Source organism: Schistocerca nitens, chromosome 2 (genome assembly GCF_023898315.1).
Source record: "Schistocerca nitens isolate TAMUIC-IGC-003100 chromosome 2, iqSchNite1.1, whole genome shotgun sequence".
Classification (NCBI taxonomy): Eukaryota; Metazoa; Arthropoda; class Insecta; order Orthoptera; family Acrididae; genus Schistocerca; species Schistocerca nitens.
In genome coordinates this window covers 736402311-736421703 of record NC_064615.1, presented here as the reverse complement: position 1 = coordinate 736421703, position 19393 = coordinate 736402311, and the positions used below count along the sequence as shown (strand labels likewise).

Below are 19393 nucleotides of genomic sequence, written 5' to 3'. Positions count from 1 at the left end.
GTAATCATTTTCGAAAACAGCAGACAAGAGATGGAACACATCTTACACTACTGGCCATTAAAACTGCTAAACCAAGAAGAAATGCAGATGATAAACGGGTATTCATTGGACAAATATATTATGCTAGAACTGACATGTGATTACATTTTCACGCAATTTGGGTGTATAGATCCTCAGAAATCAGTACTCAAGACAACCACCTCTGGCCGTAATAACGGCCTTGATACGCCTGGGCATTGAGTCAAACAGAGGTTGGATCGTGTGTACAGGTACAACTGACATGCAGCTTGAACACGATACCACAGTTCATCAAGAGTAGTGACTGGCGTATTGTGACAAGCCAGTTGCTCGGTCACCATTGACCAGACGTTTTCAGTTAGTGAGAGATCTGGAGAATATGCTGGCCAGGGCAGCAGTCGAACATTTTCTGTATCCAGAAAGGCCCGTACAGGACCTGGAACATGCGGTCGTGCATTATCCTGCTGAAATGTAGGGTTTCGCAGGGATCGAATGAAGGGTAGAGCCACGGGTCGTAACACATCTGAAATGTAGTGTCCACTGTTCAAAGTGCCGTCAATGCGAATAAGAGGTGACCAAGACGTGTAACCAATGCCACCCCAAACCAACACCCAAGGTGATACGCCAGTATGGCGATGACGAATACACGTTTCCAATGTGCGTTCACCGCGATTCGCCAAACGCAAATGCGACCATCATGATGCTGTAAACAGAACCTGGATTCATCCGAAAAAATGACGTTTTGCCATTCGTGCACCCAGGTTCATCATTGAGTACACCGTCGCAGGCGCTCCTGTCTGTGATGCAGCGTCAAGGTTAACCGCAGCCATGGTCTCCGAGCTGATAGTCCATGCTGCTGCAAACGTCGTCGAACTGATCGTGCAGATGGTTGTTGTGTTGAAAACGTCCCCATCTGTTGACTCAGGGATCGAGACGTGGCTGCACGATCCCTTACAGCCATGCGGATAAGATGCCTGCCATCTCGACTGCTAGTGATACGAGGCCGTTGGGATCCAGCACGGCGTTCCGTATTACCCTCCTGAACCCACCGATTCCATATTCTGCTAACAGTCATTGGATCTCGACCAAAGCGAGCAGCAATGTCGCGATACGATAAACCGCAATCGCGATAGGTTACAGTCCGACCTTTATCAAAGTCGGAAACGTGATGGTACGCATTTCTCCTCCTTACACGAGGCATCACAACAACGTTTCACCAGCCAACGCCGGTCAACTGCTGTTTGTGTATGAGAAATCGGTTGGAAACTTTGCTCATGTCAGCACGTTGTAGGTGTCGCCACCGGCGCCAGCCTTGTGTGAATGCTCTGAAAAGCTAATCATTTGCATATCACAGCATCTTCTTCCTGTCGGTTAAATTTCGCGTCTGTAGCACGTCATCTTCGTGGTGTAGCAATTTTAATGGCGAGTAGTGTGGATAAGTTGCAGAAGTAATACACAAGATCAGGTCAAACAATTAATTCTGATAAGATACAACAACTCGAAGGATGGAAATTAAAAACCGATAGTTTCAAGTATTTGGATTCTGTTATATCCAGCGGCGGAACCTGCGACAAAGATGTTGACACGAAATCAGCGATGACTGAACGAGCGACAAAGCTGAGAACAATAATATTATTTAACAGAATGAAAAAAGGATATTCCATAGTGTCATTGAGAATACAGCTACTTATGCAGCAGAAATGTGGCCACTTAGGATAAAAAATGAGATAAGTTAGGATAATGGAATTAGATTTTATGAGAAGATGCCTGCAGGTCAACCGTGAAAATAAAATAAAAAACTCTAAAAAGGAGAAAAATGGAAGTGACACAGTCCATAACGAGCAGACTGTAGAATAAAAGTCTGCAGTGGTTTGCGCATGATAAAGGAATGAACAATGACAGGTGGCTTAAGAAGATGGTAATGTGGGTCCAGAGAAGAACTAAGAGTGGAATCGTGGGAATTCTATATTGATTGTACAGTGGTTGAGAAGGGGTTAACAGCTTTCACGATTGGATCAACTGAGGGTACTGGAAGGCGAAATCGACTAATTTGTAGTGGTACAAGTCGAAGAAGAAGTAAAGAAAACAAACCTAGGATAGAATTTTCACATTTTAAGTTATATTGCAAGGGATAAAGAGCAATTTGCAGTACTATTCGTCGGTTCTGACCAGTGACACCGACAAACGTGTTAAACAACATGGACACCTTGTGGCGCCTGTAACGTTTCATCAATAGCGATTTATTCAAACGCAAGAGACACAGTTTTGATTACCAGGATTTACTACATCGTGGAACGAATACTTCGAATTACAACTATTATGATTAGTCACATATAAATAAGATGGACATTTCTTGGAAGGAAGACGAATCGAATATTATAAAAACAAACTACTGCTGTAATTGACATCACGAAACACAGAACAAGTAAAAATAAATATTAGTCGTAAAGAAACGTTAGCTAGTGTCGGAAAATTCACTTTACTTGCACTATCTTTTAGTATCTTTTCAAAAGTGTCTAGGCATCTGTTACTGGACATTAATACGTGAGATGTCCAACCTTTTCCTCTACGATGGATTCAACTCTGCTGAGAACACTTTCAGTGAGGGGTCTGAATGTTTGTTGTGTGACGGCAGCGTTTGCCTAAAAAAGATGTTGGCTTACAGGTAAAACTACTGTACCGCCTCCGCATGGCACGGTTAGCATCTTGAACGTACGGTCGGACAACTTGTCTGGCGTAGCGATAATTTTGTTTGCGGGCCATTGCATATAGTCATGATTAAAATTCAGAGAATAACGTAAGCAGAAAATATAAATTTATATCCTCACTCTGTTGTCGCTTTAAACATTGCAAATAATACTTTGAGAACCCATTTTCAGAAATTTCATCAGCACATTTGAATCATTAGAATTAATTTACATTTTCTGTCTGAGAAGTTTAAATAACGAAAATAATAAATTCTCTTTCAAGGAAAATAAAATGTACTGGATATTTGTAATTTTAAAAGTATCATACATTTCTGATATATTTTAAGATGCATGTACTTGCAATGGTAATTCCTTCAGATAACACTGTTCACTGATTAAATGATTACAACATAACTAGAAAGAATGATGAGTTTTTAGTATGATCTTTAGTGGTCCTGACTTACCAGAGCCGTGATGTAGTTTTTCTGCAGTGTAATGTCACTGTCGTTGTAATAGAACTGTTTTATTGACTGAGCAGCGCCCAGCTGTTCCTCCCTCGTCGGAAGTCGCAGATCACAAGCTATTGTTTCGTCAAAGCTTTGATTTAGTTTCGAAACTTGTTCTTCTGTGGACAACTGCCCGCCCGCTGAAACAAATGCAGTTTACTGAGAGCCAAATGATCTGACAAGAAAGATGAAAATATGAACTTTTATAGAAATCGAAAATGAATTGTCTATGTAAACAAACCGCATTGATATGTAAACATCAAATATAGCAAGATCCGACTCCAGCCGTCTACTTTGAGCCATGAACGTCATATTTCGAAAAAAGAGCGTAGTTTGCAAGAGGTACAGAGACAACCACAGATAACATTTTAATAATAGGCCAAAAAATGGCTCTGAGCACTATGGGACTTAACAGCTGAGGTCATCAGTCCCCTAGAACTTAGAACTACTTAAACCTAACTAACCTAAGGACATTACACACACCTATGCCTGAGGCAGGATTCGAACCTGCGACCGTAGCGGTCGCGCGGTTCCGGACTGAAGCGCCTAGAACCGCTCGGCCACCGCGGCCGGCCGGTAGTAGTGGGAATCATATAGCTATTACAATACAGATAAGGGGGCTTGTGAGCGCAGATGTGTCAACACGAACTGTTACGAACTGGTTATTAGCAGTGGAACTTCGGACAAGCACATCTCTAGCCTGTCTTCCACTCACGCCACAGAATTGAAGTGCACGGCTCTCCTGCTGCCGTGAGAGGATCAGTTAGAAGATCGAATGGAGTGCTGTTGTCTTCAGCGAAAGAAACAGATTCTGCATGCACACAGGTCATGGTCGTTTGCGCGTACAGTGTGACCTGGTGAGCGCTGTCTCGTAGAGTGGATTCGTCCAAGACACGCTGGCGCCACTCCAGAGCTTACGGTCAAGAGTGTGATAAGCCACAAACCTCCTCCACCTTTGGTGTTTCTGGAGGGAACATTAACCAGCGCTCAGTATGTGCAGAATGTTGTTAGACCCGTTATTTAGCCGTTCTTGCTACAGGAATATAATGTGTTGTTCCAACGGATATTGCTCTCACACTGCCCGTGAAACTTAACGTGCTCTGCAAGACGCGCAGCAACTTCTCTGGCCAGCACGATCTCCGGACTTGTCTCCAGCCGAGCACGTGTGATAGGGCGAGAAGTTAATCGTGTGACTAGTCAACCAATAAGTCTTACAGAACCACGTGAACAGGTCAAGCAGACGTAGCATAACGTATCCCAGGACAGTATTCGACGTCCGTACGGTCGACTTGATGCCAGACTTAGAGACCGCACCGCCGCCCGTGTAGGCCACACCGCGTACTAATATGGGGGTTTCAGTTTGGGTCGACACCTGGTACCTCAGAACCACTTGTGCTATTGGTCTCTAAATGTAATCATTTCATTTACTCCACATGTACTGTTGCTACAATTAATCCTGAGTGAATTGGAACCACTAAATTGTTGTTCTGATTTTTTTTCCGGCAATGTATTTGTAATGTTTGTACATTCTGAAATATTCGATGTCTGTATAAATATGCTGTACAAAGGAGTTATGGGAATACGTATATCAAAGTCTGGGACGTTAAATCTATTTTGATAGAGGAGGTACCTGTGGTCTTATTGCATAGCTTGATATCTTCACTTTCCATGTAGGTAACAATTAAAATAATTCGCCTGTTATTGGCTGTGTTATACATTACAGTGTAAGGTTACTCCTCAGAAGGAAGGAAGTACCAGTGTCCCAGTGCTTTCTGGTGAGGTACATATGTAGTATCTGTCATTTGAGTATTTTGCATTCAACCAAGCACATACAGTCTGACATCTAAATGCAAGGGCGGTCTGTCTGGTCCAAAAAGGATTGACTTTCGGCCGCGTTGGTGCAGATGCCGTTGCCTCTTCATATGTGATTCATAGGTAGCGCTACAGGGACACAGGCGAGTTGGACACGGTCGCCGACGCATTACAGCCCCACGTGAAGACCGATATCCAGCCATCTCCGCGCTGTGGTGTCATATGGGTACCGCCAGAGCACTGCAAGACGGTCTCAGAAAGGCTACTGGAGCCGCTGTGTCCTACCAGACTGTAATGAACAGGTTACAAGAAAGGATCTGACGAACCGGACGGCCTGTTCGAGTACCCCGCTTGATACTGTTGTTACACCTTGCAGCTAGCCTTCAGTTTTGCCGTTCCCTTGTCAACTGGTAACTTCGTCACTGGCGAAACGTAGTATTCACAGACGAGTCCCGACATCTTTAGACGCAAGGTGATGGTCATGTTCGGATGCGGAGACTGGTGGTGAGTGGTACATGCCAAATTTTGTCCAGGAAGTCGACAGATTTCCAAGCTTTTGTGATGTTGTTGGGAGGCTTCAGGTATCATAGCCATACAAATCTTGGCGTTGTCCGAGGTCGCCTTACAATCAGATAGTAAATCGAAAAGATCCTGTTGGACCATGTGGTGGCTGCTGCATATGGCGGTGGCCCTCAATTCTTTCTAATGCGAGCGGAAGCAGGGAGGTCTTGGGAAGCCTGGCAATGGAGTAATGAAATAATGGCCGGTGGTGAGTCCCGAACTAAACCAAATCGTGTATATATGGGACATGCTTAACAGACGTGTTCGTGGTGGTCCTGTTCAAGCACTGACTCTCGAAGAGCTCTGATGGGCTCTCATTGAAGTACGGGAACGGATGCCACAGGGTGACCTTCGTAGACTTACGTAGAATATGCAGTGTAATGTCAGGCAGCGATGAACGCTCACAGAGGACATACACGTTATTGAAGCTTTCACAGTTCAGTGAAAAACACCTCGGTTGACGGGATGAATTATTGTTTCCATTTTGTTTTCGATACCTCTCGGACATTTCAATTCTTTGTATGTAAAAGATAGAAGATGTAATGACGCTTTGTTCTGTACTTGAATGATAAAAGTATAATTTGGTCACATACCCATTCATCAGCTAATGCTCAATGGAGTATGGCAGACGCCAAAAGTTAAGTTCACCCCTTTCTTTTAAGCACAGTAACAGCGTTCTGGAATATTCGACATTTGTATAAATAGCTGCACTCTATGTAGTGGAGGTGAAATGTATTCTGAATTTACTTTGATGTGAGCAATAAATGTGCTTTCAATTGCTATGTATTGAATTTCATTGACAACCCTGTATACAGACATGGAGGGGATCGCGTTTTAGATGTAACAGTATTATTTGTAGTCCTACACTAATGTGATTTTTTTCTCACTTGGATCTGAAGATGACCTGCTAGTGAGACCGAAAACTGTTGTTATTAATAAATATAGTGATCCAGAGATTTCCCACATCTTTTTCATTACTTATGATTCTGTCAGTTCTTGAATCTGTTGACGTCCTCAACTGTGTGGATTGTCTTATGTAGAAATGAATATGATATAGTGTAGAATGCTACTTGATAAAGAAGGTATATTTTCATTGTCTCCAATTCGAATGATCATTTCTATTTTACAGTGGTACGACAGTGTATGTACTCTGAAAAAGTTTCTTTTTCTCTGAAGACGCAGAAGACATTGTAAAAGAATTTAGTATCACTTTTTTAAAGTAATAATTGATAAATCTTATCAGATCTTAATACACATCTATGAAACTGATTAAACAAAGAGAAGGCATAAGGGGAATGTTCCAGGAGCGTTATATGGCCTGATAAAGGGCACTTGCCAAAGTGACCAAACGTTGATTTCTTTGAAAATATGACACGGGCTAAAAACCAGAAGAATTATACTGAAAATGACTCTGGCTCGGAAAACCCTATACACTTACAACTATATTCTTCTTGTATGAACATTGAGGATGTCTGTAAGTACTTACGCTGTGTCTGAGAAAGTTGTTCGAGATCAGTCGATCCAGTTACGTACGGGACGAAATTGTATCGACCCTCCTGCACCATTAAGTGCGGATCCTCCACCAGGAACGCTGACTCGTGCTCCGGTTCAACACTGGGCGTCCACACACAGGTGGTCAGACTCAGTGCGTCCTGTCACACATCAGGAATCAAAGTGTCACTCATAACGAATAGAGCGAGCAGCAGCATTAGAAAATATATGCAGGGTGTAACGGATATAAGCTCACATATTTTACATGTGGTACCTTAATATGTACACATACGAGTGTCTTGGCTGTTTTTTCCCCTAAGTCAAACAGTGTTCCCACGAACACGTCACATAATTTACTACCTGATGTTTTCTGCACAGTCGTAACTGCACCACCAAGTGGACTACGCCTGAAGTATACACTAACTACGTCGATGTGTCCACGCTTCAACACCTGACACGCTGCCCAGCGGGAATTAGACATTAATAGCTTGCTCTTGCCACATGTACTTGGAGGTACTAACCAACCTAAAACCATACTACCCCTAATAACTATAAGTAAGAGTCTGTATGAAGTAAATACTGATGTTATACAATGCCATCAACAAAAATTTCTGCACATTACCCGTTACACCCTGTATATAATTCCGAAACAATGTAGAATGATACGGAATTTATAAAGGGTGATTATGAGAAGATGTTACAGATTTTCAGGGGTGGTAGAGAAGGGTAAGATACCCTGGTCCAGAAAAGACCGAGTCGAAAGCTGTAAGTGGAAGAGTTCTAATACCTCTGACAGTGGAATACATGTACCGGTACTGTTGTTGCAACTTTCAGAGGTGTTACTATGGACCAAACAAGAAAAAAATTTCTGTTAAACATAGACTCTAAAATGCATATCTCAAGAGCTACGAGCGCTTGTTCATCTTTGACATTGTGAAACACGTCTCTTCTAATGTAAGCTCTTTGGTTTCAGGATCTTTGAAGGAGGTATTATGGACTAAAATAAAAAAAGTGCTTTAAATATTATTTATATATATTTATATATTATTATTATTATATATATATAATATTTATATATACCTTAAGACCCATTAGCACATCTTCATCTTCATTAAGGTGAAACACATCGCCTGTATTGAAAAAGTGTTCTTTTCTCTCAAGCTATTCATTTTGGAGCCCATGCTTATTGCATTTTTTTTTATTTTTCTCCATAATTACTCTTTCAAAAATACTGAAACCAAAGAGCTTGCGGTATAATAGATGTGTTTCACAGTATCGAAGATGAACAAGTGCTCATAGTTTTACTACGCATTTTTTTCTTGTTTTGGTCCATGCTACAGTTATGAGAGTCGGCTACCCTACAATGTTAGCAACAACAGTACCGATACATGCATTCCACTCTCAATGGTATTAGAATAATGTTCACTTATAACTTTCCGTCCAAGAGCCCCTTACCTCAGATTGATACATTAGTCCTTCTCCACCATCCGTGACAGTTTGTAACATCATCACGGACTCACCCTGTACGTTAATTGTCCTTCGGTAACTTATTCTTAGATCACAAAAGTAGCAGATAAAATTTCAGAATTTCAAAAAATCGAAATTTCGTCTTTAAGAGACTGGACTATCGGCTGCGCTTCTGAAAATATGTGTATAGCTTAAACCGTAGTGGAGGCCTCTTTTTTTTAACTGCAGCTTCCTGTCAATATCAGATTTTATCTCGACAAATATCAGTATTGCGGAAGTACCGTCAAATGTCAGCGCGGTTTCTTAATTTCGGTGCCGGTATAGAGGAACTTGAAAGAAAGAATATTGTTCTATCGTGTCTTTCAGACCCTATTACTTTCATTGTCTCAGAATGAACTCTTTCCCCACACTCGGGTCAAGTGGTTTCCACTCTTCTTGGTTTATCTGCGAGGCTAACTGTTTAGTCGCCAATTTTCGCTTAGTCTTTTTCATTTTTATATTTCCTGTTGTGTTATCCCTGCACCTCTCATGCCTTCCTTTACTGATGCGAACCATTTTATGGTTTCAGTTTGAGCATTACTGCAAGTTTCGTAGATACTGACAACTTTTCTGCTTAATCTGGTTTTTTCGATTCTTATAAAACGCAAACAGAATTTTTGCCTGCGTAATTTTAAAATTGGAAAGAATATTTTCCTTCTTTTGAAGTCCTTTATTTGGTATTAACCTGTATATTCCTTCTTAAGTGTATTTTTAACCAAAATTAATCCATTTACGCTTTCTCTCTTTCGGATTTCTTTAATGACTCTCTTTCCGTTCGAAATCAATCTCTTAGCCCACTAAGGACACTCTGGTTTGATGACAGTGTTGTAGTGGTGCAGTTGCTTTTTTGATTGAACATGTCTTCTGCAAGTCTGAAGAATGTGTCACATTTGTGGCAACGAATTTCATAAACATGTTGAATGTTTCTACATAATTATTAGAACTGAAAAACCCGATTTTCCCGTTTTTAGCTTTTATAATTTTTGGGGTCAGATAACGTTAGACCTATCCCATTCTTATTTTCAAATGGTGTTAGGAGACATATATTTCATGTAGTTCCTTTACGAATTTCGATTCATTTTGTGTTGTTTGGATACTGTAACGCAGTACTGTCCGTGAAAACAACACAGTCTAGCTTGGCATTAGTTTTTTTTTTTTTTCAAGTTTCTTTAGTTAGTTTTTAGTTCCGAGTTAAGTTTGCTCCACTATTTGATTACTTTTCCTTAGATACAGTTGCAGAGTACTGAAGATGTTCCATCGTCTTGACTGACTCCTGTTCATTTGTGAGTGTACCGTAATTTCTCCCTTGAACTTAAATTTTTATTTCTCTAATAATTCCTGTGGTTTTCAGGTATTAAAATCGTGCAGATGATTTATTATTATGAGTAAAATCTTATTAAGGAAAATCTGGTGTTATAATGGAACCAAGTATGCAGTAACAGCAAAGATTTATTTGTGGCAGAGCAGATAACTGTGAGGCAACGACTGCGTACTGAGGTTTTCAGACGTCACTGGGCGGACGCTTATCGCTCAGTGGAAGTAGCAAGTGCTGGCCTTTGTGAGTCGACCGCACCGGGTCGGCTGATTGTTTTCGGGCAGTTAAAAGGTTTGATATGATCAGTAACTTTTATTGAACAGTTGTTAATTGACACCTGAGAATTTCTGAACTACCGTCTACTATCCACTTCCTAGATAAACCGAAGAGCCACATTTTCACAAGCGCTACCATCGACAGTACAGTAGGCGGAACGGTCGAAAAGCAACAGCATAGGAAAGGTTTCTGGAACGAACTGAGCGCTGACCAGAGTGACTGAGCGACTCAAGGATTTCATTTTTAAAAAAGTTTCTCGACTGGAGACCACTCCCTGTATTTTGTAACTCACGAGGAGAACATGGCAAGTGCCATGGGGGGGTCAAAGAAAGTGAACACGTGTCTCGGCTTATCCGTAGATATCCAACAGTTTCTGAGAACGGTCAAAGTTGTCGAAGTAATTTGTGTGCCTGTTAATGAGTTAACAGTCCAGCCGAGGCGATGGGTCGGTGGCTAGCGTTGCGCCTTCACGCTTTCGCTCTCCATATTCGAAGCCTGATTTTTATATTTATATTTGTTTTTCATTTATCTACTCATTTCTTTATAATATTATTACACGAATGTTGTTCACTGTGTACTGAAATAATGTTGTCACCATTCGTCTACTAACTGTATGTCTGGCGGATACTTAAAAAAAGAGAGAGTAGAAACAATAAATAATTTAAAAATTGTTGAAAATTGTTTTCGATCAAATTTCTGTCATGTATCTTGATTCATAATCACTTGCAAGCACTAGTTTTAGGAAATGTGCTCCTTTATGTGCGTGGTTTGTCGCGAAATTATTACCAACGCATGAAACCTTTAGCAATGTTAACCCTTTGTAGACAATATTTTTGTACAGTCGCCTGCTTCTCTGGACTGAGTTACTTTGGGATGGTTGAAAAAAAAAAAACAGGCTATTGGCTTGCTATTTTCTCACCAACTCATTTTATTTTATTAGTTGATAAGTATTATATGGAAGCGTAAATTTTTTTATCGAGATAAGGTTTTAAAAGAGTAGTTACAACAGCGCAGAAACACCAAGGCCACAAGAAACTTCGATTTATGTTCCTCTTCCCATACATGTTATAATTTCTAAAATAAATCTAATTTCATCATCACACATTATAAATAGTTTTATCCCAAATCTGTACCTCTTGCTTGATATAAATTGTTTGAAAACAAGTCTACCTTCCCACAGATTTAGAGATTCGTCAATGCACAAATCTTTGAATGGGTATAGAACTGACTTGAATTTCACTGTCGAAAAATTCGGAATACATTTTATTTTATAAACCCTATTCTCCCTCTCACTATCTCCCAAAACGCTTGCATGACTGACATGTAGCATTCGAAGTCTGTACGCAAGCATTATATTCAAAAAGAAAGGTGTTGCAGTCAGTGGGTCTGTAGACCAATATACCTTCATTCTATTCTTTTTTACGCGATCCATCAGCATTCAGACTGCTAAAAACTGATACATCTCGTCTGCACTTGTACCTGTCCGCTGTATTCACCTGGAAGATCCTTGATACCCTTCATTCACTATTTTTTACTACTTCTAGTTCGTCAATAATTTCAACGTCACTCGATGAATCTTCACTTTCTCTTGGTAATTCCTTGCAGTCTTCGTGGTCTTCGAAATCACAACCACATTCCGCAGCTGAGTCTTCATTATACAGTAATTCTCTAATTTCATCCTCACTCAATCCTTTCAAACGTGTTATTCTCACAAAGACGAAACTCAAGTGCAAGTATCGAATTTGGCTCCCACAGATAGAATGTGTACAAGGGCTCGTGAAAACTAAAGTAGATCCAGATTTTCACAATGGATTTCAGCACCATTCGGACAGAGAAAGGGCAATCGTAACGATGCGGCGGCAGATATACATGACAGAAAAGCGAAAACGCATCCGTAAGATCGTTGGCTGGTCGCTGTCCGTATAGGGTTAACGACCCTTTATTTTCCCGAGTGAGATTCATACAAAGACATGCCGCTGTGGCAAAATTGCGTTCCCGCGATGCTCGTGGTGTTCGGAGTTCCTATTTTTCGAATGTTTCTATCCATCCTGAATAATGCAACAAATCTTCTTAAAAAATAATCTGAAGAATAAAATATAAGAACTAAGAATTGATATAAGAATTAAGGATAAGAATATGAAAATTTAAAAAAGATTGTAACCTTGAGGATGCCACACACATGTGTACAGTATTATATAACAATTATTGTGAAACCTAGTAGCAATTTTACTGTTCATACAACACCTTGTATCCCCTAACTTGATAAGAATCATTCGTGTAGTGACCTCCCCAGGAGGAGAGGTGAAGTTCTTTTTGAGGAACAATACTGAGAAAAATTAGAGATCCGGCATTTGAAGCTGACCGCAGAACGTTTCTACTGCCGCCAACACACATTACACCTAAGGACCACGAAGGCAAGGTATGAGAAATCAGGGCACATACGGAGGCATATAGACAAGGTTTCTCCCTCACTCTGTCTGCGAGTGTAACAGGGAAGGAAATGACTAGTGGTGGCACTCCGCCACACATCGTGCAGTAGGTTACGGAATATGTACACTGAGGTCACTAAAGTCGTGGCATAGCTGCGTGCACATGCACAGATGGCGGTAGCATCGCGCACAGAAGGTATAAAGGAGCAGTGAATTGGCGGAGCTGTTATTTGTACTCAAGTGATTCAAGTGTACAGGTGTTAGACGTGATTGTGGCCGCACGACGGCAATTAACAGACTTTGGACGCGGAGTGGTAGTTGGAGCTAGGCGCATGAGAGATTCCATTTCGGAGATCGTTAGGGAATTCAATATTCCGCGATCCACAGTGTCAAGAGTGTGCTGAGAATACCGAACTTCAGGCATTACCTCTCACCACGAACAACGCTGTAGTCGACGACTTTCACTTAACGACCGAGAGCACTGGCGTTTGTCTAGAGGTGTCAACGCTAACAGAGAAGCAACACTCCGTGAAATAACCGCAGAAATCCATGTAGGACGTACGGCGAACGTATCCGTTAGGGCAATGCACCGAAATTGCGCGTTAATGGCCTATGGCAACAGACGATCGACGCGAGTGCCTTTGCTAACAGCTCGACATCGCCTGCAGCGCCTCTCCTGGGTTCGTAACCATATCGGTTGGACCAGAGACGACTGGAAAACTGTGGCCTGGGTGAGATGAGTTCCGATTTCTGTCGGGAAGAGCTGACGGTAGTGTTCGAGTGGGCGTGGACCCCACGAAGGCATAGACCCAAGTTGTCAACAAGACACTTGCAAGCTGGTGGTGGCTCCGTAATGGTGTCGCCTGTGTTTACATGGAATGGTCTGGAGCCTCTGGTCCAACCGAAACAATCGTTGACTGGAAATGTCCATTCATGGACTTTCGTGGAAAGTATGCAGCGGCTATACCCCGGAAGGAAAGGTTTCTTGGCAAAAATACATCACCAATGGAGTCTCAGAACTGCACACATGTGTTCGCAATCTGTGCTTATTTTGCACTGAACAGTTTGCGGAGCGACGTGCTGCCTACACTATGTGATCAAAAGTATTCAGACACGCCCTATGTAATGCGGAATTGACCACTAGAACTCAAGAGAACCGGACCCGACAGTATAAAATCAGGCGGGGCGTTCTGTGTTTTCAGTTGGGCAGCAGTAATAGCAGAATGCAACGGTCAGGGGAGTTCAGCGACTTCGAAGGTGGGCTGATTAACAACTCAGTCAGCGATATTTCAACTCGTCTAAAGCTATTCAAGTCGACTTCTGTGATTATGAAGTTGAAAAGTGAAAGAATAACCACAGATAAACAATAATCAGGCACACCACATTTACTGACAGATAGCGACTGCTGATTATTGCGGAGGGTGATTGAAAAAGTCGCATGAAATCAGCGGAAGAAATCACTCGGAGGTTCAAAAGTGCTACCAGCAGTCCAACTAGCACAATGACTGTGCGTAGGGAAGAATGGATTGCAGTGGTCGAGCAGCCACACATTTATGTAGTCAAAGCTAAGCGAAGGTTGAGGTGGCCTAAAGAGCTCCGGCAGTGGACAGCACATGATGAAATGAGTGATTAGTAATGGTCAGTCGCGCTATACCGTATGGCATTATGATAGGAAGGTTTCTGTGTGATGAATCCCTGGAGAACATAACCTGCCTTCATGTGTATTGTCAACAGTGACGTACTAAGGCGATGGTGTTTCAGTAAGCGAGTGCTTCTCGTGATTATAATGTAATTCCATCACTGCGCTTAAGAAAACGTTAAATGCATAAATATACGAACACATTCTACAGCATTCTGAGCTGCATATGTATGTTTATAAGGAAAATTGACACATAGATAATACCGTCTTTGATAGTCACTTAGCAAATAATGACTGGCCTTGCAATAACGTTCAGTGATTCAAGTTCAGTCCACAGCGCACAACCGAAAAGCGCGATGAATAATTTAAGTAGCCACCTCGTCAGAGTCTTAAAGGGAACTGTTCACTGATAATCCATCGGAAAGCGTAGTTGTTCTGACACCCATGGAACGAGCTGAGCTTTCGGCCCGTGGCAGGGCACCGCGGTACATCTCGGCCCCTGGGAGTGTGGCCGCTGACGAAAGGCAGAGGAGGCTACTACTCGAAACGTTTCCCGTGACAGGAAAACAGTCTGCTGTGCTCGAAGCTGTGGTCGGTCGATCGTTAGATATTCGCATATTTTGGTACAAGTTATGACGAACAGAAGTTTCAGTTACTGTTTCGTAAAAACCGTTTGTCTTGTTGTGCTACATAGCACTACTTTGGTCTCTACACAAAGTGACACCACTGCAACAAATAAATGATATTTGTGTCGCTTAATGTGGTCAAGAGAAGCAATTCTATGTAGTTATTTTATTCTAAAATCTTTGGAAGAAAGGTAATTTGGTGGATTGTTTCTACCAGTTATCTCCATATTACTTAGGTACCGAACTTTATTTGTCTGAGCATACCAGCCAAAGATGCTTGTACCGAGTGGTTATAACTAAATTGTAGTTATTCACTGAGGCCCAGTGTGGGCTGTAACTATCGTATAGCAGCGAAATTTGGTAGATATGCTAAAGTGCTAATGCGGAACTGATCTACAGTGAAAACAACATAGTTCAAAGTTTGGCCCTCAGGTGCAAATCGGGCGCCGTACAGCATCTGGTCGACGTCCCAGCGCTCATACTGAACAAATTGTGTAAGTGGTGGTCAGTAATAAAATCAGCATTATGCCTCTCTAACTTGTTTGGCATTTTCTGCCTATCTCCCTAATCCATTACATACGGAAAATTTACATTCGCCTTCCTTTCATTCACTGCTCCAGATCTGCATCTGGAGGCCCAAAATTTGAACTTTTTTTCCAGAGTGAAGTAGTTCTGCATTAACACATTAGAAAATCCATCAGGTTTCGTTGCCATACGATAATTGCAGCCCACACTAGACATCTCTGAGTAGCTGTACATTAATTACAACCGTACGGTATTTTGTCTCTCGGCTAACTACAACATGGCTGCGAAGAAATGTCATAAGGACACAAAAATGAAATACTTCTCGATTCTGCTCCCACGTCAGCCAATTATATCGCATGTTGACATAAGATTAAAAATCGGAAATAAGTAACTAATTCCTTTTCACATACCGACCGCTACAACATTTTTGCCAAACTATAACATGAAAGAAGTTCTGTGCTCAGAAATTAGACCTATACATCAAAGTACACTCCTGGAAATTGAAATAAGAACACCGTGAATTCATTGTCCCAGGAAGGGGAAACTTTATTGACACATTCCTGGGGTCAGATACATCACATGATCACACTGACAGAACCACAGGCACATAGACACAGGCAACAGAGCATGCACAATGTCGGCACTAGTACAGTGTATATCCACCTTTCGCAGCAATGCAGGCTGCTATTCTCCCATGGAGACGATCGTAGAGATGCTGGATGTAGTCCTGTGGAACGGCTTGCCATGCCATTTCCACCTGGCGCCTCAGTTGGACCAGCGTTCGTGCCGGACGTGCAGACCGCGTGAGACGACGCTTCATCCAGTCCCAAACATGCTCAATGGGGGACAGATCCGGAGATCTTGCTGGCCAGGGTAGTTGACTTACACCTTCTAGAGCACGTTGGGTGGCACGGGATACATGCGGACGTGCATTGTCCTGTTGGAACAGCAAGGTCCCTTGCCGGTCTAGGAATGGTAGAACGATGGGTTCGATGACGGTTTGGATGTACCGTGCACTATTCAGTGTCCCCTCGACGATCACCAGTGGTGTACGGCCAGTGTAGGAGATCGCTCCCCACGCCATGATGCCGGGTGTTGGCCCTGTGTGCCTCGGTCGTATGCAGTCCTGATTGTGGCGCTCACCTGCACGGCGCCAAACACGCATACGACCATCATTGGCACCAAGGCAGAAGCGACTCTCTTCGCTGAAGACGACACGTCTCCATTCGTCCCTCCATTCACGCCTGTCGCGACACCACTGGAGGCGGGCTGCACGATGTTGGGGTGTGAGCGGAAGACGGCCTAACGGTGTGCGGGACCGTAGCCCAGCTTCATGGAGACGGTTGCGAATGGTCCTCGCCGATACCCCAGGAACAACAGTGTCCCTAATTTGCTGGGAAGTGGCGGTGCGGTCCCCTACAGCACTGCGTAGGATCCTACGGTCTTGGCGTGCATCCGTGCGTCGCTGCGGTCCGGTCCCAGGTCGACGGGCACGTGCACCTTCCGCCGACCACTGGCGACAACATCGATGTACTGTGGAGACCTCACGCCCCACGTGTTGAGGAATTCGGCGGTACGTCCACCCGGCCTCCCGCATGCCCACTATACGCCCTCGCTCAAAGTCCGTCAACTGCACATACGATTCACGTCCACGCTGTCGCGGCATGCTACCAGTGTTAAAGACTGCGATGGAGCTCCGTATGCTACGGCAAACTGGCTGACACTGACGGCGGCGGTGCACAAATGCTGCGCAGCTAGCGCCATTCGACGGCCAACACTGCGGTTCCTGGTGTGTCCGCTGTGCCGTGCGTGTGATCATTGCTTGTACAGCCCTCTCGCAGTGTCCGGAGCAAGTATGGTGGGTCTGACACACCGGTGTCAATGTGTTCTTTTTTCCATTTCCAGGAGTGTATTATAGATATCTGCTAACTAGCAACTGAAACTACTAACTAGTAACTACCTACTACTAACTATAAGTCTGGTTTTATAGAATAGATGAACTTCTTTTTCATTTTTCGTAATTTGCTAGGTTTCTCGTATGAGTGTTGCATGAGACTGGAGGTATGATCTCCCGTAACGAGTCGTCTAGTTTTCTTATGTGCATACATTCATAAGCATTGAGACTGGCGTTGTCTGAATAATTTGCGAAGAATATTTTAACTACTTCTATTATCGAATAAAGTTTCTTTCTACAATGCAAAGTGATTTTATCCAGATGTCTTTTCAAAATTATTGTGGATGTAAATTATGATAAAGAACAACTTACCTCGTCGGAAAGAGCTTTGTGAACGTCCTTCACGAGGATATTGGCATCAACGGTCTTGAGGAAATTTACAAGATCCGATGAATTCTTGGCAGTGTATCCTAAGTATTGTGCAAACCGTAGGGCCCTGTCAGTAGCATTCTTGGAGAAGGCCCAAGGGCAAAGCACCGACCCGCTCATGGATATCGCGCTCCTATAGAGACCTGGCAGTGAACACAAGACTAAATTAATGACACAGCACAATAACACAACGCAGAAGGAGATCTATGCACCTTGATTATTACCAATAAATTATGACCTGGTTAAACATCAATTCAAATGGTTCAAATCACTCGCCGGCCGCGGTGGTCTAGCGGTTCTAGGTGCGCAGTCCGGAACCGCGCGACTGCTACGGTCGCAGGTTCGAATCCTGCCTCGGGCATGGATGTGTGTGATGTCCTGAGGTTAGTTAGGTTTAAGTAGTTCTAAGTTCTAGGGGACTGATGACCACAGATGATAAGTCCCATAGTGCTCAGAACCATTTGAACCTCAAATGACTCTGAGCACTATGGGACTTAACATCTGAGGTCATCAGTCCCCTAGAACTTAGAACTACTTAAACCTAACTAACCTAAGGACATCACACACATCCATGCCAGAGGCAGGATTCGAACCTGCGACCGTAGCGGTCGCGCGGTTCCAGACTGAAGCGCCTAGAACCACTCGGCCACACCGGCCGGCGTTAAACATCAGTAATATCATGTGTATACAAGAAGTCAAGTCTAACCAAGAAAGAGCGATCATTTGATGACACTTTTATTGCGATGTTATTTACACGGAAGGAAATACATTTGAGTGGTCAAGATCACATATTTTTATTACTCTTTATCTATCAAATAATACACCTTTCGATACACCTACTTAAATACTTTCCACTTTAACTTTCACGTGTCCATTTCCCGCGACTCTTTCCCCAGCTGTTAACTCACAAGGGAAACACGTCTACTCGTCATCACCGATTTCGTCAAAATTTATGATATTTTCAGAGCTTGACCAGGAATGAAACTGGCAGAAGTAGGAGCTGCAGTCGGCCAAGCGTTTAGAAATGACAGCATGTCGCGGGTTGGGCAAGGAATGAGTCACTTACGTTAGCCTACTTTCCAGACAGCGGTTGGCGCAGTAGAAAGCGGGCAGAGTGTTAATTGGAGAGTCGTATGGCCGAGTCTATGAGCGGAAGATATGTAATCCCTCTTTATGTTCAGTTTTCACGTTACTTATACTGCAAGCAGACCGAATTATTGCTCAAAATGTTGTGTTGTTGTTGTTGTGGTCTTCAGTCCTGAGACTGGTTTGATGCAGCTCTCCACGCTAATCTATGCTGTGCAAGCTCCTTCATCTCCCAGTACCTACTGCAACCTACATCCCTTTGAATCTGCTTAGTGTATTCATCTCTTGGTCTCCCTCTACGATTTTTACCCTCCACGCTGCCCTCCAATGCTAAATTTGTGATCCCTTGATGCCTCAGGACATGTCCTACCAACCGGTCCCTTCTTCTTGTCAAGTTGTGCCACAAACTTCTCTTCTCCCCAATCCTATTCAATACCTCCTCATTAGTTATGTGATATACCCATCTAATCTTCAGCATTCTTCTGTAGCACCACATTTCGAAAGCTTCTATTCTCTTTTTGTCCAAACTAGTTATCGTCCATGTTTCACTTCCATACATGGCTACTCTCCATACAAATACTTTCAGAAACGAC

At 42.9% G+C, this 19393-nt stretch overlaps 1 protein-coding gene across 3 annotated transcripts in view; it reads right to left on the bottom strand.

Annotated features, from left to right (window-relative positions):
• The window catches only part of LOC126234595 (esterase FE4-like), a 107290-nt gene that overhangs the window by 29918 nt on the left and 57979 nt on the right, over nucleotides 1–19393 (bottom strand). For all 3 annotated transcript variants that reach the window (XM_049943310.1, XM_049943312.1, XM_049943311.1), the window contains exons 7-9: nucleotides 17658–17857; nucleotides 7071–7236; nucleotides 3170–3351 (exon numbers count right to left, since the gene is read on the bottom strand). In XM_049943310.1, the coding sequence (XP_049799267.1) occupies nucleotides 3170–3351; nucleotides 7071–7236; nucleotides 17658–17857 (548 nt within the window). The remainder of the gene's footprint in view (nucleotides 1–3169; nucleotides 3352–7070; nucleotides 7237–17657; nucleotides 17858–19393) is intronic.